This window comes from Centroberyx gerrardi, chromosome 15 (genome assembly GCF_048128805.1).
Source record: "Centroberyx gerrardi isolate f3 chromosome 15, fCenGer3.hap1.cur.20231027, whole genome shotgun sequence".
NCBI classification, from domain to species: domain Eukaryota; kingdom Metazoa; phylum Chordata; class Actinopteri; order Beryciformes; family Berycidae; genus Centroberyx; species Centroberyx gerrardi.
Genome location: NC_136011.1, coordinates 8224195 through 8248431, shown reverse-complemented (window position 1 = coordinate 8248431; position 24237 = coordinate 8224195). Strand labels below are relative to the sequence as shown.

Sequence of the window (24237 nt, the reverse complement as noted above, 5' to 3'; positions counted from 1 at the left end):
AACGTGAGACATACTCAGCAGAGTAGATGATAGTTTTTATCTGTAAAAAGTTATACTACGTTGTTATATTAAGCCTTAGGACTATATTCAATGAGTTGACATTGAAGAAATGGCACTTTTTTTCCCTTACAAAACCGGTTTTGTTGCCCATGTCACTTTTCATAAAGCAGAAAGGTAGACCATTTCCATTCATTATACATAGGAGTCTGCTGCCTGTAAAAATTCAGTATTGTTGGTAGGTAGACAATATTTGAGCCAATTTGTGTTGGATACGTGTCTACACCAACATAATTCACATGCCATTTTATTTAAACGTAATGTTTTGTTTACGGTTTAAGGGAATAAGGAATTTTTACATTATTGGAGTTGTTCATTATTTCCAGTGGGGTTTATTATAAGTAAAAAAAAGCCTCTTTAAACACTGTTCATGCATTTCCATTATTTCATATGCAGCCGCTGTGTGTTCAAATCAATGTGCATTACCTCAATGATGAATTGGTTTCAATGCAGACCTGAATAGTGCGCCCCCTGGTGCCTATGAGTTGATCCTGCCGCATGAACTACCAGAGAGTGTATAAGCGAAGTGAGAGGTTTTCCACCTACCTCCGTCTTCCCAGTAGGCACACTACTACTGCTCTTTGCTCTTGGTTGAGCGTCACATTTGGTCTATTACGTTTTATTCTGTGGAAAGTTAGTTTTACACAGCAATATAGTGCGACATTTATAGATTCAACAAGAGGGTTAGCACCGAGAGCGTTGTGAGACCTAGACCCAAACACCCCTCACATTTGTGAAAAAAAATTGTCCAGCAGGCGTTCACTTTTGCGCATGCGTAGTATGATGTCGGTTGTCCGTAAACTATTCATAAAGGTTCCTACATAATTTAGCTGCAGTCTGCATTAGCTATCTATCTATCTATCTATCTATCTATCCTGCTAGCTGACTGCTCATTGATATTCTGCTTTAATACAGTTCTAGCGGACAAGGGTTTCCAGACTGGAATATGATTTCAGATACCTTGATGAAGCTTGGGGTCTTCTTGGAACTACATCGCCCTGTTTCCTCAGCAGTCCGGCGATGCGACGTGTCGTAAAATTTCAGCTAACCACAACAGCAAACCGAGATGGACACCACCGAAGACGCTTGACAGTTTCTCTTTTTAGCCTAAATTCTAATGTGAAATGACTATCTAGTAACGCTAGGCTTCTGGACACACGAACGCTTGTGAGCATGGCGGGTATGGAAGAAGGCAGTTTTGACATAAACGACGACCACAATCACAACTATTGTGCGAGCAGCGGCAATGTCCACACGTATCTGAGAAGCCAACTGTCAGATGTAACGACGGTTCCCCAGCCTCTGCTCTGCTCGCCGGTGCCGGGAGGAGAACCGGGTGGTCGGGGAAAGCTGCGGTCCGGCGGGTCAAAGTTCACGGACTCAGACTCGAGCAGTGAGAGCAGCGAAGTCAGCGAGACTGACAGCTCGGCACCGTCAGCCTCGGTTGGGGGGAAATTCACCCTCAACTCTGCTTCAAAGTTTCGTAAGTTTCCTCGAAGCCGGCAAGCTAAGTGGTCAGCAGTTCAGCCGTTAGCCTGTCCGGCTAATTCCTGTAGCCCCTCAGCTGCGTGTGTAGTACTAGCTGGCCTGCTCCGATAGCATTAACGTTACTGTGTACTACAGATTGATGCTTCTCCTGCTCTTGGCAAGAAACCAAGAGTCTTGGTCTGTCAGGCCGATGGCTGGAAACCACAGGCCTTGTTATGGCTTTGTTAAGTATCAAGTGCTTAGTATATCGAGATGATTCCTCTTCTCTTTGTCTTTAGTTTTGAATGCAATGGCTGTAGAAGACTACCGGAAAAATCACTGGCCAAACCTGGAGAACGCAATTGATCTCCTGCTCATTCAGAAGCCCACGGACCACATCTCCATTTCTTATGCACAGATATACGGGTAAGACAGTTCAGGTGAAGGGAGGTTAAAGAGCTCCCTGTGATGTTACCAGAGCATTTTTTGGGGCCATTTGGATGGGCAAAATTTCCAAAACAGGCAAAACACAGACAAATTTAAAACCTTTTTCTATGTGATTAAAGTGCTGAGCCAACTCTTGGGGTACCAGGGTTGCCAGTCAGAGTTGCCTTGTGTGTCACTGATAATTGTTGGTATTCATCTTTTAGCATTAAGCAATAGAGTTCTCTATGTGATGTGACTGGTCTGAGCTTCTCATTTACTTTGTTTACCCTAGTTACATCTACAAGTGTGTTTGTCAGCAACACTCTGAGCTGCTCTACAACGATTTGATATTGAAAATAACAACTCATCTGCAACAGGTCTCCTCCCATCTACAAGTAAGGAAGAGCTGGCACCAGCAAATACAAAATGAGGAAATGCATATATACATTGTGCCAAATACACGAATACATTGACTAATGCCTTTATTTTTTTCTCTCCAGACCAGCCCACCTGACAACTTCATTGAGAACTTTAACCTTGCGCTGACCCAATACACAGCTTCTCTTCAATGTATAGTTCCTGTATTTATGTACATGGTATGCATCTTCTTGATAAGTATTTTGTTCAATTTCTGTTTACAAATAGTCCACATGGAACCAAGACCTTGCCAATGACATTTACAACATGGTGGATATAACCACCATACCCAAGCATGTGCTTGAGTATCACCCTCATGTGCTTGGGTATCACTCACACTCCATCTTTTTTTCGCATTTAATGTTTTCAGAACAAGTTCTACATCGAGACAAAGCTTAACAGAGACCTAAGAGAGGATCTGATGAAGTTGTTTGCTGATCATGTCGCAGAAAAACACGTGAGCACACTGATGCGTGAGTATAGTGCTTCACCTTCTTGACTTGTTTAGCTGTCATGTTTAGAATTATTAATGACATGTTCATGAAGTCTAAAACTACTCCTCTGACCTTGTTAATTGTGAACATGTAACCGTCACCTAACCTCACTCCTCTGGTAGAAATTCCATCCTTTGCCCAAATCAAAGGTGCAATTTTGTCTCAATGTGTAGCGCTGCTGCTTGTGGTTCAAGACGGGGAAGGGAACTCGCTATAGTCTTTGGCAGTATGACACCTATAACACTTATTTGTCTTTTCCAGCTCTTCTCATCAAAGCCCATTCCATGCCTTTTCAAGTCCAACCATCAACCATGGCCAATGTGGTGAAAGGCCTCTATAGTCTCCGGCCAGGTAAGCCATATCTTTTTACCTGTTCTGCTGCTATTATTATGCCTTTTGCTGTGATAATGTCATGTGAGTGCTTTCTACTGCTGCTACTACACCTAGTTGCCTTCACGACACCAAACAAAATGCACTACGCCTGTTAATCTAATTCATTGTTAAGAAAAGGCTGTTGGTTTCCTCTTTCAGCGTGGGCCCAGTTAGCCCCAGACCTCTTCTCTGGATTTATTCCCCAAATCAACCCCCCTGCTGTGGAGTCTCAGCTGTCCGACTACGCCGCTCATGACCAGAAACTACAGATGGAGCTCTCCATGAACGGTTTCTCACGGTGAGTTTTCTGAGGCTCTCGTTCTCAGATGGCTACCATCCACAGCCATAGGTTGCTAGTTTATGTTTCACAGCTGCGGATGGAGCAGCTCAGATTAGTAATGCAAGATCAGAACGGCTCAATTTCCACATATGTCAGCACTGAGCAGGAGCCGGGGCAGTGTGTGAGAGAAACGGTCTTAATGCATATGATTGCATTTCAACAAAGCTCTGGATATGCATTTTACTTGAAGTCACTGATGGACTGTCCCTGTGTTTTCCAGAGGGGACCAGTCTCGCAAGCGGACCAGCGATGACTCCTGATCGCGAGGTCCACCATCGCCAGATAACGTCGCAAAACTATCACTGTGCCTCCTACATCTTTATCAGAAACTGGCTCATTGCACTAGGTACAATGCTAACAATGTGTCGGTCCCATCTGTCTGAAGTCGAGGTCACAAAACACTGTGAACAACAAAGATTATACGATGTGGAGTTGTTGAGCAGAAATGGGATATTCCTGCTTAAACCACAGAGCTCTGAAAAGCACAGTGATTTCAATATGGTGCTTCCCTCCTTGATTATGATACATCCACCTTCATTATTTGTTAGAAGCTACTGTATGTGCTCAGAGGGATCTATTCATGTTTTCCTCATTTGACGAGTGCCTTTCGGGTGTTTGTTTTTGACCAGATATCATAAAGAGTGATAGCTTGATAATTTCATTCCTAACTTTTAACTTTTTTGGGACTGTTCTGTGTAGTTTTGATAAACTGGGCTAATCAAGACTCCTCACTGCTGCTAGTAAGACTGTCCATGTGTTAATAGTGCAGGTCCCTACGTTTCACTCATTGTCTGCGTAAGCCAGTGGTTTCATTCAGCACCAACGGCATCAACACATCATGGAAGTAATAGGCTTACAGAATAAGGGTAGTTATTCAAGCTTATGCATGAACAGAGGAACTAAGAGTCACTGACTTCAACTTTGATTCTCTTGTTTTCTTCAACATGTTGCCTTCAGTATGTGGGTAAACCAGATTGTATTCTCCAGGCATGCCAAAGAGGATTTGCAGTGCTTTTTTCCCCGTTTTCTAATGCATTGGGATTCCAACTGACGGTGTTGTGTTGCTGCTGTACCGGTTATTGTACCAAGTCACTGAGCCAGTTAAATTTTTGAGCTTTGGTTCACCCGTTTGTCCACCAGGCTTGAGTCAAATAGTAATTTCAGATATTGTGTGTGGTTTATTGTAGCCCTGGGTGTAGGATAGGACGTTACACTGAGTGCCAGAAAGTTCTGACAGAAAAGTATTTGAAAATATATCTTTCTGTGTTTGACAACTTACCTGAATTGTCCTGATACTGTAAAACCAGCCAATCCTGTTACTCCATGAACGTTAAATCAGAACCTATATACATATATATATATATATATATATATATATATATATATATATATATATATATTTATGCAAATACTATTTGACCCAGGTCTGGCATACTTCCATATCAAATACACCTAACATGTATGCCCTTATAAATGATGTAAATAGTTGTTGTCTTTGCATGGTGATCAGTATACACTAGCTACTGTCACAGATCCATTTTTGTTAAATGTCTAACTTGAATAGAAGTATTTGATACAAAGTCTTACACTGTTTTAAGTGTAATTAGATGCTCAGGCTCACTTTGTCATTTGTGTTTCCCTCTGTGGGTGTTGGAAATGGTTCTCTCATCGTCTTATGTACAGGCTGTTTCAAATAAACTAATTTCATTAATTATGTATCACTGGGCGGTAAATGTGTTTTTTTCCCACTGAGGCTCATCATATGAGGGATGAGGGATCATCATATGAATCTGATATAGTTGAATAAAAGGAAAATACTAGTATAGATGTAAAATATTGTACACACAATATTACACGTTCAGATTTATAATATCTAATAGCAAAAAATATCCATCTTAAAACAGTGGGGTGAGATAATTCCACTTGTTTCAAATGCAATTTCAGGAATCACTAGCCACAGCAGATCACATCTCGAGCATCAAGAAAATAAAACTTGATTCAAGAAAATTCTTGAAACAAGTTGATTTGCATTGGAAAGAAGTTAAATGATCTAACCTCACTGGCTGATTCTTCACTTAAGGAAAACAATTTTAAGACTGAATGAGACAAAAACTCTTAAGATGGACTTTTTTTTGCAGTATAGCTCACAGAACATATTGCCTTGAAATTGATTACAGCTGATAATCTGCTGTGTTAACATTAGTGTGTCCGAGGCTCAACAAGGGGCTTCTAATTCTGTAGAGTGGAGGTCTGTGACGGGCCACTGGAGGAGGAATCCCTTTACAGCACGCCCCCCCCGGCCAATGAGCAGGGACGCCACCCAGACACATGGGCCAGGCCTCCCCAAAATAACCTGCGACTACTGCACTGACAAATGTTGCTACTTTTACTGCTGACAGGTTACCCTAGCTACTCGCCTCCATATTTTTCCCTGTAAACTCCAAGGTTAACTCTGTGCAAGGAACCGGGAAGGCTGGGCAGCTGTCTGTGTCCAAGATTTCCCCAGGTGGCGGCAACCGGAAGACCGGAATCTCCCTCTTTGAGCACAGGTGCACTCTGAGGATTTGCCAGTCCTACACGGGGCCAGCTGGATTTTTTCCTGAAGGTAAAACACACCTCCCCCCCCCATTTTACTTGTTGTTCATAGTGTCCTGTTGACTGCCATTTGGCATCAACCACATAAGCTGTGTATAGCCTCAGAAAAGTCTCTGACATTGACCCACAGGCAAGCATGAGCCTCTAATTTAGGATGAAAGTGAATGTTATGCTCCTGTTTTAATTGACTTAACTCCACCTGCCTGGATGTGTAATGCTGTGTTTAGCCAGGGCCTGTTCATCTGTGGGCTGTGACGCAGCGTTATCTCAGTGAGCAGTGCCCCATTTATGATCCTTAATGATTTCTGTCTGTGTAATTGGATTTATGATTGTTGTGGTTGATCAATGTCATGTTAACAAGGCAACAGATGATGTGGGGGTCTGCTATTTTCTTGATTTTCTTCATGTAAACTGACCCCTTGCTATTATTAGATATGACTTGGTGGGCTTGGAGGCTGTTTGCAAAGGATTAATGTACACAACAGCTGCAGCTACAGGTCTGTTGGAAGGGCATCGCTGCCTCTCTTAATTGCGCTGATTTGAGTGTCAGTAGCATATGTGTACCCTATCTCATGTCTGTATTCAATAACTGCTCCGGCTAGTGTCAAAAAGTTGTGCAAAGACTTAGCTTGATGGAAGTATTCGTCTGAGATGGACAGGGAAGAGTAAAGCTCGAGATCCAGTGTCGGGGCATGAACCTGATATCCTGTCGAGGCTACCACAGAGTTGAAATTAGGCTAAAATGCAAAGCTATTTTTAACTTATATTTCCTGCTTTTAACTGCAGTCATCGTCTTTATTCAACGTTATACCTTTGTGTCAAAAGTAATATTTAACTTCTTTTAACTTTAATGTATGACATTATTGTGTGCTGTATATTGAGTGCATGTTGGTGTGTATTTATTTCTGAAATCAGTGTGGACATAGACTTGTAACTGACTGTGCATTACTGAGTCAACACCATGTTTAAGGCAATGTTTGATTTATCAATTATGCAATATATACAGGGAAGAAAACACTGTTTTGGAAATAAACCCAAAAGATCTTTGCTTTTCATTTATTCTATTGGCCTCTGTGTTACGCTCATGTGCTCAAATGACTGACATGTTTAATAAGTCGTTAAATGATTATGGAATTGAGGAATGATTAAGAATGGGTATTTTCCTTTACAAATATTTGAATATAATTGAATGAATCAGTTCTTTGTCATTATTTCCACAGCATGCAAGAGAACATTGACCAGCCACCATCGCTGTCTCAGCTGTTAAGAGAGAGCTACCTGGCAGAGGCCAGAGCCCAGCAGCGCCACAGTGAGATGAGCCGCTCTGACTCTTCCTCCTCGCGCCGCCTGGTCTACGGGCCTCTCAAAGGCAAGGCTGAGGACTCTGTGGGCCACGATGAGCCCCAATTACCCGACCTGTCGGCCTTCCTCAGCCAAGAGGAGCTGGATAAGAGTGTCAACCTGGCCCGCCAGGCCATTGGACACGAGCCCCGTGAGGAGAGGGCAGAGGTCAAGGCCCCAGTCGCACCCTCAGCCACCCTCTCTGCGGCCCCCTCCGACATCCCCTCAGCCACCTTCTCCGTCGCTCCCTCCACACCCCCCTCTGCTTCCTCCGCCACCCCCTCTGCTGCTCCTTTTGCTGCCCCCTTTGCGGTCCCCTCCACCACGTCCTGTACCCAGCCGGCCCCTGAAATCAAAGAACTGCCACCAACACACACAACATTCTCAGCGGACAGAAAGACGCACAAAGCCTCCACGCAGCAGGACAACATGACAAAGAACAACAGACCCTCCAGCGAGGGCTTCAATGACTTCAATAAGTCAGGGAGGCACGCCCCGTACGGCGTAGAGACCCAGTCCAAGAAGGAGTTCCTCAACAAGGCAGCGGACTTCATCGAGGAGCTCTCCTCCCTCTTCAAGGCCAACAGCTCCAAAAGGGTACGGCCGAGAACATGCAAAGCACACAGAAGTAGGAGCCAGAACAAGAGCCAAAACGATGGGACAGTTTATCCCCTCGGCCCAGAAGAGAGGGAGCGACCCGTCCTGCCCATGGAGTCGGAGACGGAGAGGTCCAGCCCCGCTGTTGGCTACCAGCCGGAAGTGCAGCTGGACTCAGGGACCGGCGACGAGGAGTTTGAGGACTGCAGGACTACTGAGGAGCAGCAGTACGACCCTGCCTCCCAGGAGGTGGAGGAGGCTGAAAGCTCTGCTCTGACAGAGACTCCCTACCCAGCGGATCCTGTCTGCGAGCCTCCTAGTTTCATCCAGAAACTGAAAAGTAGGGAGGTCCCGGAGGGCAGCAAGGTCCAGTTGGACTGCATTGTAAGAGGACTCCCTGTGCCTGAAGTGCGGTAAGGCAAACCCAAACGGTCAACCTGACTGTTTTAACACTGGCAATTCCTTTTTGGTGCGTACAAAACATTGATGGGTCGATTTCCAGCCTGATTGTTGCTAAGCACTGTAGCTAGCTGGTTTTAGCTCAGCGCTCAGTCCACAGGAGTCTTTTCACTTCCAGTCTCTTTCAAAATTCTTCTAAATTTGTCTCATTGGAAATCTAACACTTGAACAGGCTGGAAGTCCAGTGTGCTGCGAGATAGTGTGGTCAGTCAGCATCCGACCGGAGGTTTTGTAGTGGATTGAACAATCTGGCTCAATTTGGATTACCTGGTTGTTGAGGGAATATGATACAAGGACAAGAGATGAGGGTAAGCTGTCAGGACAGAGGATGGTGTCGTGATATTAATGTTGCTAAGGTTCCCTGACATAGAAAATATCCACTTCTGATTTTGGTTGAATCGAGTCTGTAGGCCTCAAGTGATACTCAATGATGACAAAGTGCTTTGAGAGGTGTAAGTTAAGATGAATAATGCGTTTTTTTCCCCCTGAGAGATCAAGACAGAGGTGACAAGTGATGATAGCCAACAGCTGACACTGAATGGTGTGAGTGTGTGTGTGTGTGTGTGTGTGTGTTCATCAGTGTTAGAGGTTATGTCTGGAACATTTGATCATCACAGTATCTGTCTATGTCTCTATGATACATAACAAGAATACCAATAGGATCTTATCAGTGCTTAGGTTGCCATCCTCATTATTGATTGTCTACAGTCAAAATGTGTGAAATTATAAGAATTTACAGCAGACGATGCATTCAGTTACCTTTGCCTTTTGGTTTGGGAGGAAAGCAGAATGAATGAACCCTTTGAAACTTGATCAGACAAACCTTACCAACTAACTATTCATGCTTGTCTTACAGTATATTACGAGCTGGCTTTGTAATGTATTTATTAAACCCTGGCTGCACACCAAATTTCCCTTACAGGACAATAATTGAACTGACGTTGTGGGGTGAGACTATAGGGGGCATGGACTTGTTGGTCCTACTGAACATTGTTGAGCCACGAACATATTCTTGACCGGGGAGAATGTAGCTCTCGGCCATTTTTAGAATGGACTGGCACTGAGCGCTGTAGTTGCGTCTGATAATGGAACTGACTGAGCTGTTGACAGAAACATGAACATGCAGTAGAATTTGGTAAGACATTTTATACCGTCATTGCTGGGTGGATATTTTTTGATATGGCTTCATCGTTTGGTGTTCTCAGTCTCTCAGATGTACAACTCATGAGACTTGTGTCCTGTTTAGTTGGTTTGTACTTCAATAAGTTGATGTTTCTTAACACTGTGTCCAAGCCTGGCTCTTTTCAATGTATTTTGTTAACGTATAGCACTGTTCATTCACTTTGGTGTGATGATTGTGATTGTTTATGCTGTCTATGTAGCCGCTGTGTGCGACTTGAAATAGACCAAATAGGGTTGTCAGGTTAATATTTATTTATCCGTTTGCTGTGGTTCAGAGTCTCTGGCGCGTCAGGGAATACCATTGTACGTATTCTAAGTCTATGTTTAGCATTGTGCGTATGTGATTGGGTCGACCAGCCAGAGCTCCCAGGCTCCACGGGGAATCTCCTCTCTGTTGCTGAACTCCGGAGGGAAAATAGCCCCGACAGGTGCAGTGAGCAGGGTCTTTGCCTCACGGACCAGCCAGCTCCTCTACTACTCATGCTTTCAAATTAGACCCTTACTCATTAGAAATGACATACTTGCCACAGACAGAACACAGACAGGACATTCCAGTAATGTCGCCTATATTGCATCCATGTATCGGGCACATATCTTCAGCGTGGCTTAGTGGTTTCATTGGAAGTTAAGATACCAGATGAAATCTTTTAACACCAGGGCTTGAGTAAATTCCTCTTCAGAGAACAGCCTAGTTGACACATGAGAGAAGTGGCCTGAATAGATGTATGTTTTTTTTTTGTTTTTTTTAGGTTTGTTTTTGGTGTAACTTGCTGTTCTAAACACTATTGAGACGCCATAGTCTACAGTACTGCATGTTATATCTATAAGGGGAAGCTGTCTACAAGTTCATTTGAAAACGTCTTTGATTGATGATCCATGAGCTTGGTGAAAGCACTGGATGACATTTATGGATGTATGGTGAACTCTGGCCAGAGAGTTGCACATCAACTCATTCCTGCTTGTTTATTGGGTGTATTTAATAAAGCATCATGGCCTCATCCACTCAAAATAGACTTAGCCTAACTTTATTTACTTAGACAGAGGCTGCTGCATGTCACTAGTCAGATCAGGGAAAGTGGGAGGGTTACTATTGTGGCTTTATAACAAATAAATAGTTTTTGTAGTCAAAGCAACATCTCCCATACACTAGATGTAAATATTCCTGTGTCTGGACTATTCACGAGTGAGAGAAATGGCAGGTAAAGAAATAAGAGCCAGCTAGATTTTTCCCCCCCCCATTATTTATCATCTATTTTTATATTATCTATTATCTGTCTTTTTTTTTAATCATTAATAGACATAGTCATATACACTATAGAGTAGAATGCTGGAGACAGGGTGTGATATACAGTATGGCACAGTAGGTTGTGGGCTGAAATCAAACCTGTAATGTTGCAGTCGTATATCATCTTTTAGCCAAAACACAGATTTGACAATGAAGTGCATACACCTGCCATTAATTTTCACAGAGAATGGCTGGACTCCTTAGGTGCCTTTAGATCCAGTCTGTTGTGTTCCTCATCTTCATAACATCAACACTGCATGGCAACGACCCATAAACTAGGTTAGTATGGCTTCTTGTTTTACAGGGAAAGGGATAGGTCTTGCTCATCAAAACTTTTAACTCTTGGCCTACATATAGCTCCACTGAATGGCATGATGCCAGGAGCACCATTAGGAAACTGCAAAGGCACTAAATGTACCCAGCTTCATAGTGACAGTGTCATAAGGTTACTAGTAGTAAACTGTATAATGATGAAACTGAGGAGAAGGAGTGGGGTTTGAAACAATACCTATAAGCATGGTACTGATTTTTGGTTCCCATTGATTTGATGCATCAGAAGCTCTACAAAAGCTCAATGAATGAATTAGCATAATTCTCTTTTACTAATTTCTCTGCATTTTATTCAGAAAATGAATTAAACATTGTCTGATTCTATTTAGGAAAGCCAATGGCATGTACAAATGTAACACAAAAAAGATTTACTCCACATAATGAAATGTGCTTTTATAAAACACTGGGAATTATTGGGGGGGGGAAAGACATTTTAGAACGAGAATCTAAATTGAAGCACTGGAGCTGGTAAATTGCCCTGAACAGTACTAAGCAGTTTGCAATATGTGGTTAATTCCAGGTGGTTTTGTGAGGGGAAGGAGTTGGAAAACAGTCCTGACATTCAGATCATCACCGACGGTGAGCTGCACTCTCTGATCATCGCCGAGGCATTCGAGGAAGATACGGGACGCTACTCCTGCTTTGCATCCAATTTCTATGGCACAGACTCCACGTCTGCTGAGATCTACATCGAAGGTGATTCCTATACTTTATACCATGAAGCCTTTTTACAAGGTCATGTAATCACTTGTTAGTGCTGGACTGTGTATGCTTATTTGCTCTGTCTTACAGGTGCCTCCTCTTCGGACTCTGAGGCAGAACAGCACTTTGAACATGTAGCCCAGTGAGTTCCTGGAATATTGTCATTATCGACACCCATTTCCAAAAATTTGATTGCACTGCATTTTAAGTATTTGTAATGTTCTAATTGTAATGCTAAGTGAGACTCTCCATCTTTCTGTGATTTTCAAAGGCTGCAGAGGAAACCAACGACGCCAACCCCATCTTTACCTCCAGCAACCAACCCGGGAGTCTCTGTAGAAGCAGAAGACTCCCTGTCACCCCAACCTGCAGCAGCCACTGAGGAACCAGAACAAGAGCTTTACTCTCAGCCACCTAAGCAAGCAGCTCCGGCACCTCCTCCGCCTGTCCAGACATCAGCCACTGTGCTTCCAGCCCCAGAGCTCTCTGCTGAAGCACCTGTGGTATCTACACCGCACCCTGCCCCGGAGGAGACAACACCGTTACCTGTCCAGGTGTTTCCTACTTTGCCAGGAGATACAGAACTTACAGAAGCCCAGGAGGTGTCAACACCCGTCCCTGTCACACCCGTACCACAACCGGTACAGACAGCTACGTCACTGCCATTGAACTCAGTGGTTTCCTCTGCACTCTCTGTCCAGGTGGCTCCAACACAAACAGCCCAACCCGAGGTAAAATATCTGAAAGATATCCTTTGTTTTTGACAATACATTTTTTGTACAATAACGTTGTACTTTTGTTCAACAAGTTCCCTGTGTTTGTTTTCTTCAGAGTCAAACCTCCAATCACAGCTATCTTCAAGGGTTGGACGGGCGACCTATCATGGCTGCCCCTGTATTCACAAAGGTACACCATCTCTATGCTACAATAAATAGGTTCATTTGAACTGTGTATTTGTGTATTAACTGGTTTATTGATTTAACATGCAACCTATTTTGTCCCACCAGAGCCTGCAGGACCTCCTAGCGTTGGAAGGCCAGCTGGTGGTGCTAGAGTGCCGTGTGAAAGGGGCGCCCTCGCCTAAAGTGGACTGGTACAGAGAGGGAACTCTCATAGACAACTCGCCTGATTTCAGGATCCTACAGAAGAGTAGGTTCTGCAACTGGCCTAGAGTGTGCTGGAGTGAATATGCCGTTAATGACACAGTCATAATGGAAATACAAATTAGATTTATGTATAATATATTGGAAAGCAAGAAAAGGCTATACTATGTGCCTTTGCTTCTGTTGGGGAAAAAAAGTTAAAGAGATAAGATAAAAAGTTAAATTAATGTTGCAGACACATTTTTACATGCCATGTTGTGTCAAAAGAATATGAATTTGTGTAAAAGCAAACTCTCAAAATGTTCATTTCAAATAAAAAATAAAAATGGAAGTTCCACCTCAAACTTTATGCTATTGCAGTGAATAAGGAGCAAGTTCAGTATTTTAAAAAGAAATGGTATTAAAGCAGATTTTAGCAGTTGAGTTGCCCATTAATTCAATTAAATTCAATTACATTTAATTCAATTCAAGTTTGCAGACAGGTTTTACAAAAAAACACACACATAAAAACACAAATAAAAAAACAAAACAAAAAAATGATATTGATATAATGGATTTACCATGCATAAATCTCTGAAGTTTAAATAGTGTGGTAAAAGTGGTATCATATAAAACAAAATGGTTAAGCATATCAAACATTTTTAGATAAGCATTACTCTCTAAGTATTTAAGTTGGTTTAATACAAATTTTAGCTCCTCTTATTTAGAGTCCAGTGACTCTGAAGTTTGAACCATTAAATTAATAATTTTGTCAATAGGGGTACACAGGAAATTCAGAAACTATGAGACAAATTCTTGCCCAAAAACACACTATAATCCAATGATTGTGTAATACTCAATACTCATTCTCAGCCAGTTTTAAAATACTGAATTGCTAATCATTATCGAGTTACACCTCCAGTTATTACAGTTAAATCTGCTTCATCACAATTTTGACCCTATTTTTTTTCTTTCCAGAGCCCAGATCCCCAGCTGAATCAGGTAGATATTGTATTAACTCCTCACAGTCTGTCAAAAACATAAGGGTTAACCCTCCTAAAGCAGCTGCCCTGCTGCATACGATGGAGCAGTGTGTACATATTACTGATGAAGTGTTTATAGTCCCTGGCTGAGGCTTCTGCTCTTCTTCTGAACATAAGCCAGAGCTGCTTTTCCCTGACTCTGGACCATATAAGGTAGTCTCTCATCCTGTGACGAACTACCATGGCCACAGATCATTTAAACCTGCCTTAGCTTCAGATCGACCCCCACCCCCCAGTGATAGGAAGGAACTTCACTGCTGCAGTCTTGAGCCTTTGAACTGAAAAACAAGTCCTTAACTTTCCCTCCTTGTATTGAGATTCCTCTCTTAAAAGATAATATGATGCAGTTATATCAAACCAACTTTATCAAGTGATGATCACCTTTTTTTGCATTTGCCTCTAGAGGAAATATGCACTTTGGTCATTGCTGAGGTCTTCCCTGAGGATTCTGGGATGTTTACTTGTACAGCAAGCAACAAGTATGGAACTGTGTCCAGTATCGCTGCACTAAGGGTCAAAGGTAACATTTCTGTTACATTACAAAAAGAAAGATGAACAGTTAACACATTCATATGGCTGTACAGTACATTTAAATTATGTCCATCTCTCTGATTCGTGTTAGGCAGTGGCAACAACGGCAACCATGTGAAGCCACTAAGCAGTTTAAGGCTGGAGCCCAGCCAAATCCAAGAACCTTCCCCGTCAGATCTCGCAGCTCCCACTGTAAAGTCTCAACCAGAGATTACTGTGACCAACAGCATCAAGCCCCACTCCAGCACCATTCGCCTAGACCCGCTCATCTCTAGCACCTTACGCCTGGACCCCTTGAATACCAGCACCCTCCGTCTGGACCCCCACAGCTCCAGCATGCTGCGTCCAGACCCCATCAGCACCAGTCTACCCAGCCTGGATCCCTTGAGCCTAACCAGCCCCCACCTGGGCTCTCACAGCACCAGCACCCCCCGTCTAGACCCTCTCTACTTGACTACCCACCACCAGGACCTGCCTGGATCCAGCGGAGCACGCCCAGAACCACAGAGCAGCAGAGAGGTGCCATCATATCTAAAACCCTTCTCTGGTTCATCTGTGGCTGAGCCTCTGAACTCCTGCCTCAAGACGGAGCAGGAAGTGTCCAGACCTTTGCCGACGTTGCCTGACTTTGCCACTGCCGCAAGCACTAAAGTTAAGGGGACCCCAAACCACCAGAATGAGACCCCCACTGTGGTGCCCCTCCCTGATCCCCCCGCTAACTCCTGCCTAAAGTCAGGGGTCCTGGTGAACCACAAAGACCCACGCTCCAGCTCCAGAGTCGGCCTCCGCGTGCACTTCAAACTGCCCGAGGATGAGGAGGATGAACAAAGTGACGCATCCAGTCAGTCTTATGAAGATGCAAATCAGGCATTAGCCAGTAAAGAACCACCACCAGTACTGGCTAAACCCAAACTGTGAGTATAGCAAATAGAAATTATGTACAAACCAAATATTGGTCATTAGAGAAATGCAGATGTAGAGTCTCAGTAATTCTACAACTATGGTCACAGACTGAAACTAACATAAGACTGGCACAAAAATTATCTATAGCATTAATGTATGAGAAAAAAAACATCATGGGCCCTGGACTATGTAGATTTTGTCCTACTGGTTATCTAAATATTCTTATTTTGCCCTTATCAATTTGATGGGCTGTGTTTAGAGAAGCAGAGGAGGTGGGAGGGTCCTCCTCATAAGGCTTGACTAGCTGCTGTAATCATGTTCGCATTTCACAAATGAAGGCATCTGGACTTAAACATGTGGACCTTCCAGCTTTCCAAAACAAAGGATGGCATTTTCTATTTGTAAGTTCACTTCTATGCCTTTGTGCTAAATCTTTGTTCATATTTCAGATATACTGTAAGTGAAATCTTGTTTGATGATGTGTTGTTTAATGATAAGTTGTTTATATGGCATCATATGGTATAAAACACAAGTATAAAGATGACAAGTTGTCCTCTACCTCTTAGCATGATTGAATTTATAGGAAACAAACATAAGGCAAACATAAGAGAACATCCCATGTAGAGTTTAAGCTGAAAGTGTACTGAGCTTGCACAGTGTTTTGTTTGGAAGCTACTTGTTGGTAGCCCATAAAAGGGCAGACTGTTCTTCATTCTGACTTCGGCTCATTCCTTCTGGGTTAGGGTTAGCACGGACTTGCTGTAATTTATGTGCAGACTGCATGGAGACCTTTGAAAATGCTCCATGCATAATTTTTTGGTAGTTAATCCTTGGGTTTTTTTATTTCTTTGTTTCTTACTGATTATCAGGGACCCAGCACAGCTCCAGCTGCTACACAATCAAGTTCTCATGGAGCAGCAGCAGGAGACTGAACCCCAGACCCAAATTCCGATCCAGACCCAAAGCCATTTCCAACCCCAGCCCCAGCCCCAGCCCCAAATTCAGTCCCAGCCCCAAATACAGCCCCAGATCCAGCACCAGTCCCAGATCCAGCCCCAGGTCCAGACCTCCCCTGAGGTTCTGGTCTGGTCACCCAGAATGCACCGTGAACCCCAGCCACCGCCTTTCCAGCCCTACCCTAACACCGCGATGCCCCAGCAGACCCCCAACCCTGTGCCTCCACTGACCACCGCCCCCCCTGCACCCTTACTGAGCTCGGCTCCAGCACCCCTACTAAATACGACCTCCTCACCTCAACTGAGCACTTCCTCTGCTCCTCCTTTGAGCTCCCTCCCATCTACACCTTGGTTCAAGTCGGTCCCACCGGTGACCTCCCCTCCACCCGTCCCACAGCTGAACACCGCTCCTGCCTCCCTTCTCAGCATGGCGCCTGTAACCCAGATGAACACCATCCATGCTTCCCACCTAAACCTGTCCCCTGCAGCTCTTGCTAGAACCATGCCCTCACCCCAGTTTACCTTTCCTCCCGCACCTCAATTTAGTACGCTCCCCACAAACTCCTCCCTCAGCACCACCCCAGCCTTACAGCAGATTATGTCTCCCGCTCCCCTGCTGAGAACCACGCACGCCTCCCTGATGAACCTGGCCCCCACCTCCCAGAGCTTCAACTACGCCAGGCCCAAGGAGTTCATAGCCGCCCAGACCCTCTCGCCGGTCAGGAGTCCTTCCCCGACAGAGTCCCCGGTCCCGCTGCTCCACGAGCTGGCCGCTGAGCTCAACTCCTCCGCAGCCAGCTCCCCTACTCTCCCCCCATTTTCCCCGCCACCCAGGATCTTCCCCACACGGGTGCTCAAGTCTCCCACCAGCCCTCCGTTCATCGTATCCTCCCCGACCCTGGTGTCAGCTCCATTCCTGAACTCGGTGTTTGCCGTACGAGCCCAGTCACCTCCCCAGGCCTCCTCTCCCACCTCCAGCAGCTCCACCCCCAGCCCCATTCAAAACCCAGTGGCGTTCCTCAGCTCCGTCCTGCCGTCCCTGCCCACCACACAACCCACCAACGCCATGGGCCTGCCCAGGGGCGCTCCAAGCGGGTAAGTCCTTTCTGGAGGTTTACAGTGCATAGGATAGGTGAACAGTCACGCTCTCATGGTCTTTCTTTTCCCACTGTTGGTTCAGGCCACCTCACGGCATCCTGAAGAAGTTACCCAAGTCACGTCTGTCATCAGCTGAAGACATTCGTGAGAGCAAAGAAAATCTCCTCCATGACATTGAGAAAAAGCTTCGGTTTAAGGATGATACTACACACTATGGACATCAACAGGTACTAGCTAGTCTCCAACTCTGCAGTTCTGATTGATTTCTCCTTTTTTACTGGCTCAGCAGCAGTGATGTAGTGGTGAATAAAGAGGTGGGCAAACTATGACCTCCGCTCAGTGGTCATCATAAGGCAAGCAACCGCCAACATAAACAAAAATATTTTCAGAAAAACAATGTATGATTTTTTTTTCTTTAACCTATAACCTACATGTTTGGTACTACTTACTATGAAGTAGCCTATTCTCTAAATTTCACATCATAAAAATGTATCTCAGCCTGAAAAGGTGAGTAAGTTGGGTTTAGCCTCCACTACATTCCTGCTCAGTAGATATTAGACTAACGTCTGAATATGCAACTAAATGAATGATCAGTTTGTTGATGTCAGTAAGTTGACCTCAAATTTTCAACTAACCAATCCAGTTTTTAGTATAAAAAAGCACAAGTTAAGCAGCAACCAGTGACTGCGCTGCATTCTCGCTTGCCTCCAGCTTTCTACACATGTATTTGGTTTGCGGTAAATGTTCCTCAACAGATATTAAAGGAATCGTCAAATTGTGGCAAAGTCCCACAGATTATTATCCAAGACTCAGAGGCAATGAGGAGCTCTCTTCATCTAAGAGTGAGATTAACAGAGCATCAGCCATCATTCCTTTTCCAAATCATTCATTTACCATATTCATTCATCATCGTGTGTGTCCATGTAATAACATGCTTATGAATCACACATTATTGCTGATCTGTGGTAATGTGTGAGTCCGCTTGTGTGTTTGTTCATCCATCAGTATTTGTGTGTGTGTGTGTGTGTGTCCGTGTTGGTGTTCATCATCCATCCCTATCCTCTCATAGAAGCTGAATAATGAGGGGAAAACAGCGAGCAGACCCCTTGGACCAAACATTCCTGCTACTGTCTTTAACTATGATGAGGTACAAGGATCTTCCGTCCCAAGCATTGCTTTGCTCGAGGCTGTATGGGTTATAACGTTCCAGGCCCATATTTAGTACTTTGGATACTCTTATATACTTATCTAATTACCATGGTTAATTAATATCTCTAATCAAGCATTCAAGCTTCTGTAAACTAATATATCACATGCATGAATAATCTGAAAACATATTGCGGAGTCAAAGTTGGTTAATTAAGTTCTGCTTATGAAATGTAATGACTGATAACATGAGGTATTGTTTGTTCCAGCTAATCCTCCAGAGTATACAATTAACTGATTTCACATTTCCCCTACTGAAGCTTGCAGCCCTTTTTCCTTGGTTTAATTTCATTGTTAGAGAGTTTCTCAACAAGCCAGTATGACAGTGTGCTCATTTGATAGACTTTTCTGATAAAACTCATCTCATCAAGCACCATATTGTCCTTACATTTCACACTTTTATAGTCTCCAGCTATTTCTGTCTTTCTGCTAGCCAGTAATTAATGTTCTTCGGAAAACAAGCTACCAACGGTCCACTGGCGTTCGCAGGTTCTTATTATGAATCAGTTAAAAATAGATAGGATTGAAACTAGTAATTAAATGGTTGGAAATGAAATGTTTGTGAGTTAAGCTCTACAGCTAAGATCAACCTCCTCTCTGTTCTCTGTTTTACCCTCAGCCTTTTTTGTATTTTCTTTGTTAGGATGAGCCAAATTTATACCAACTGGGAGTGATACTGTCAGCCGAATGCCACTGCATGATCATTACCATCCAGTGGTTTAAAGACACAATCTGTACCTTTTGATTTCAAGATATAAGTTATAGATTGTTGCTTTAAAGGAATACCACTGTTGCTAAATGGTAAATAGATGTACATGTCCTCAAGACTGTTTCTGATTATTGCAGAACACACCCAGAGCATTTGTTACTTATCTCAGTATGATAAGCTTCCATGTACGATGTATGCATGTTATGATAGCCACGCACCCATTCCTCTTTATCAGATTTTTAGGGAGGATTGCTGTAGGCACAAAGACAGATGGTGCACCTCGTAATGTGAAGCCGAGCCTGGCGATTACTTTTATATAGTGCTCTTCCTTTTTTAGGAATACAGAGTCTCCAACTTTGAGCAGAGGCTGATGAGTGAGATTGAATTCCGTCTGGAGCGCACGCCAGTGGAGGAGTCAGATGATGAGGTGCAGCATGATGAAATCCCCACGGGAAAATGCATCGCACCCATATTTGACAAGAGGCTGAAGAACTTCAGAGCCATGGAGGGCGTGCCTGTCACATTCTCATGTAAAGTAGTAGGAATCCCTATTCCAAAGGTGAGAGGGCAACGTCTGTGCCGGGTCTGTATACATGACAGAATGTTTCACATTCATCATTCACATTTTATTATTCATGCCTGTGTCTCTCCTCAGGTTTACTGGTTCAAAGATGGCAAGCAGATCTTGAGGAAGAACGACCATTACAAGAAGATAAGAGAGGGGGACGGGACCTGCGCCTTACACATCGAGTCCACTACCAATGACGACGATGGCAACTACACCATCATGGCAGCTAATCCCCAGGTAATACTTCACACTCCTCTTCCTACTCAGTCGTCAACGCCTCCTCCCCAGTCGCTAAATCTGATTTGCTGTTTGCTATTCGATTCCCGCCAGGGACGAATCAGCTGCTCGGGTCATTTGGTAGTCCAAACGGGTCCTCCCCGAAACCGACTGACACCTATTCACTCTCAGAGGTGAGCAGGACTGAGTGTGCAGTGTGATCTGCAGAGGTAAGAAGAATCCCTGTCCAGCTGGGGATCCAGCATGTATGCAGCTCTAGGCGCAGGATAATTGCAGGTTGAATCTAGATCTACAATCTACATTATTATTTCCCTACATCTATCTACACACTGCTGATGTATCTACACACTATCTTTTTCTATCTACATCGTCAGCTAGGGTGAGACAGATATAGGAGTTTGCCAATATATTGGGCCAATATTGGTTGTTATTAAGAATCGGTCAGTGAATGTCGTCAAACTCTGATAGGATGCACAATATGATTCTACATAAGTATGCATGCATGTTTTCTTTTTATTATTATTGTTATAATCTTGGGTTTCAATGTAGTGTGTTAGTGTCCCATGGTTAAAATGCTGTTTTTCCACCCTGACAAGAATACAATTCTGGAGGAAACACTGAATGATTGTAATTATTTGGGATTTTTTTGGGGGGGGCAGAAAAATTGTAAATTGAAGAATATCAGCAGAAAGTAGCAGCTATGACAGTTTCAATCCAAACATATTGCCGTCAGTATTGGCCTGTAAAAACTCATATGAGACATACCCTTGTTTCAGCTAACCACTATCATCAGTGCTCTAATAGAGCTCGATTTTTGTCCAGCTAGTTTTTGGCAGTGTGCAGAATATGCCTTTGACTTTCTTCTTCATTTGTAATTCTCTTCTCTGAGTCACCAGTACAACTGAATTATTATATATTTTTGTACCTAGAGTATATCCACAAGGAAAAGCTAACATGCACCAAAGACGGAGACAGATATGTGTGAACGTCAAGATGAGTGTCTGTCTCTCGTAACATGCTCTGCTCACCTTCCGTGTGTACAGGGTGCGAGCCCGCATACAGGAAGTGGAGGGCGAGCAAACCCAGGAGCGCTTCTTTCGACCTCACTTCCTCCAGGCTCCAGGGGACATGCTCGCTCATGAGGGAAGACTGTGCAGACTAGACTGTAAGGTAGGCAGCAGGACAGTGGTTTTGATGAAACATGAACTCTGGAGTATTGTGGGGTTAGTGCTGTTTATATCAGCCTTTCTGTTTTCCAGGTGAGTGGCCTACCTAACCCAGAGTTGATGTGGCTGGTCAATGGGAGGCCAATCTATCCAGACCTGTACCACAAGATGTTGGTGCGGGAGAACGGCGTCCATTCCCTGGTCATTGACCCTCTGACGCAGAATGACGCTGGCACCTATACCTGCATTGCAAGCAACAAAGCAGGGCAGAGCTCCTTCTGTCTAGAACTGAAAGTTGTGGGTAAGTACTGGATCATATTTTTGTATAACTACAGTTATCCATGAATCTTTTGCTTTTAGATGATTAGTCACACACAATTCAGTTTAACAGCATAGCGGTGATGTCCAGTGCTGTTTTGGGAGGTCGAGTAATGTAAGTCTTGTCCGCTTTAGAGAAAGAGATGAAGCAGCCTCCCCAGTTTGTGGAGAAGCTGCAGAACACAGGTATCCCCGAGGGAACCCCTGTCCGGCTGGAGTGTCGGGTGGTGGGCATGCCCCCGCCAGTCATCTTCTGGAAGAAAGACAATGACACCATTCCTAAAACTAAGGACAGAATCAGGTTAGTAGTCTTCCTCTGCTGTATGAGCAAACGCACATTGCAGACCTCGAAACTTGTAAGTCATGTTGGAATTAAATCTCTATTGTCTATTGATTTCAGCATGCACCAGGATGCCACTGGATATGTGTGTCTCCTTATCCAGCCAACCAAGAAAGAGGATGCCGGCTGGTACACCGTGTCGGCTAAAAACGAGGCCGGAATTATATCGTGCACTTGCAGGCTAGACATCTACGGTACAAATCCTGCCATCTCTTGTCGCTATCAGCTTGATTAGACGCTATGCAAAATGTTCATCATTACGCTCTGCATAGTAATCGTAGCTGTCCACTTCATCTGCAGCGCAGTGGCATCAGAGCATCCCTACGCCCATGAAGAAGGCCCCGCGTACGGGCAGCCGCTACGCAGCGCTGACGGGCCAGGGGCTGGACATCAAGTCCGCTTTCCCCACGTCAGAGAACAGCCCCATCCTCTTCTCCAGCTCCCCTCCCGAGGCCACGCTGGAGAGCGAGGAGCTGTGAGTGCCTCCATGCTGTCCTCTAACAGCGGCAGCACGGGGGGCCTCTCCAAAGCGGAGGCCTCCCGGCACGTTCTCTCGCCTGCCTGGGGTTTGATCTACTAGTGGGGCTAGGAGAAGGAAGACCACCCGGGATTATCATCTGAGCAGATTGTCATGTGATTTGTGTGATGCATTTGAAGTGATACAGTCAAAATAGAACGGCAGAGAGTTATTGTCTCACCTACTAGATGGCAAAGCTATCGGAAGTGATGGCGGGTTAGTCACCATTCCTATTCACTTGTGTCATTTGAAGAGTGTTGTTCACATACAAGAAAACTGACAGATTTGCAAAGTCTTAGTTCATGAGCCACCAGTGGAGTTGAATATTGTTCTCTGACAGGTTTGAATGATTCATAGTTTTTTTTTTGCTACATCACATTTAGCTACGAGGTTGTTGCTGAATGTTGATGAAATATTTCATTTCATGTTTCATTTACTTCAACATCTGTTCTTAATCCTTAGTTATACTCTCAAAGTGGTACTTGTACCATTTACTTTTATTGCAAAGCGCATATACAGTACCTGTGCTGGTAACGCTAGTTTCTTTTAAAGTTTATATGAAAGGATTTATAAGTTATTGTTTATTCATAATCAAAAAAATAATAAAGTAGATTGATGGATGTTTGATTTTTGCCATTTAGATCAGTTTGTTTAAATGGTTCCATCAAGGTGGGATTTCTTTTATGTTTAACTGAACAATTATTTCTTGAGAAGCCCAGCATTTGTAAATGTTTCACATTTTTGCACCATGTTTTTCTTGCGCATGCATGCCAGTGGCTGATGAAGATGCAATATTGTATAACTAAACAAAGGCGCTGTGTCTGCTTTGTCATATAAATGGATAACTGCTATTAGTAGAATGTTGTAAACAAACCCAGCGTCTCACTCATGTTTGCAGTTGAAACACGATCATTAAGTTCACTTCACAGATTTGTGTTTTTAGATGATTTGATTGTGTTGCTAATTCTGCTATATGGAGATGGGTAACTTGACAAAGATTCACCTACTCGATTGCATCAATAATGCAGGATGTAATGTCCATTGAGTGAGTCAGAATCGACTAAAAACTTTACTCTTGAGTTTTAATTTTGTGTAAGACAGGCTATTGGTTAAGCAAAGACATTGGACACTTTAGCAAATCACACCAGCAGCTGAAATATATACTACAGAGGTTATTATAGAACTTTGATACATACAGTTGTGGCCAAAAATATAGGCACCCTTGCAATTATTTCAAATAACTCTCATTTTCTTTTACAAATAAGTTAAAAGACCAAATATTTTGGTGTCCACATGTTTATTTCTTTGCTTTGTATTGGAGCAAAACAGAAAAACTGGAAAAAAAAATTTTAATCTTAGGTTTTTCCTCAGAAATCCTAAAATGGCCTGGACAATATTACTGGTGCCTTTTAGAAAGTGTTAGAAATCATCTGATTTCAGTCAGGTGATTCTCATTTACTGTGGAATTGAACTCAACTGTGGTGACTTGCAGATGCCTA

General features: G+C 43.6%; 2 protein-coding genes across 2 annotated transcripts; both read left to right on the top strand.

Moving 5' to 3' along the window:
* Positions 1 to 1119: 1119 nt before the first annotated feature.
* On the top strand, positions 1120 to 5266 carry cacul1 (CDK2 associated cullin domain 1). The gene is made up of 8 exons (XM_071913301.2): positions 1120 to 1540; positions 1824 to 1950; positions 2243 to 2345; positions 2451 to 2546; positions 2738 to 2840; positions 3123 to 3212; positions 3393 to 3531; positions 3794 to 5266. The coding sequence occupies exons 1-8, from the start codon at positions 1231 to 1233 to the stop codon at positions 3831 to 3833; spliced, it is 1008 nt and encodes a 335-aa protein (XP_071769402.1). The 5' UTR covers positions 1120 to 1230; the 3' UTR covers positions 3834 to 5266.
* A 2123-nt stretch (positions 5267 to 7389) lies between these two features.
* Positions 7390 to 23040, top strand: mypn (myopalladin). The gene is made up of 21 exons (XM_071913230.2): positions 7390 to 7749; positions 7849 to 8519; positions 11883 to 12058; positions 12155 to 12206; positions 12336 to 12705; positions 12896 to 12970; positions 13072 to 13213; positions 14125 to 14148; positions 14593 to 14709; positions 14812 to 15634; positions 16493 to 17674; positions 17760 to 17904; positions 18747 to 18824; positions 19930 to 20151; positions 20248 to 20397; positions 20491 to 20570; positions 21441 to 21567; positions 21657 to 21864; positions 22017 to 22182; positions 22282 to 22415; positions 22522 to 23040. The coding sequence occupies exons 1-21, from the start codon at positions 7390 to 7392 to the stop codon at positions 22698 to 22700; spliced, it is 5481 nt and encodes a 1826-aa protein (XP_071769331.2). The 3' UTR covers positions 22701 to 23040.
* Positions 23041 to 24237: the final 1197 nt, after the last annotated feature.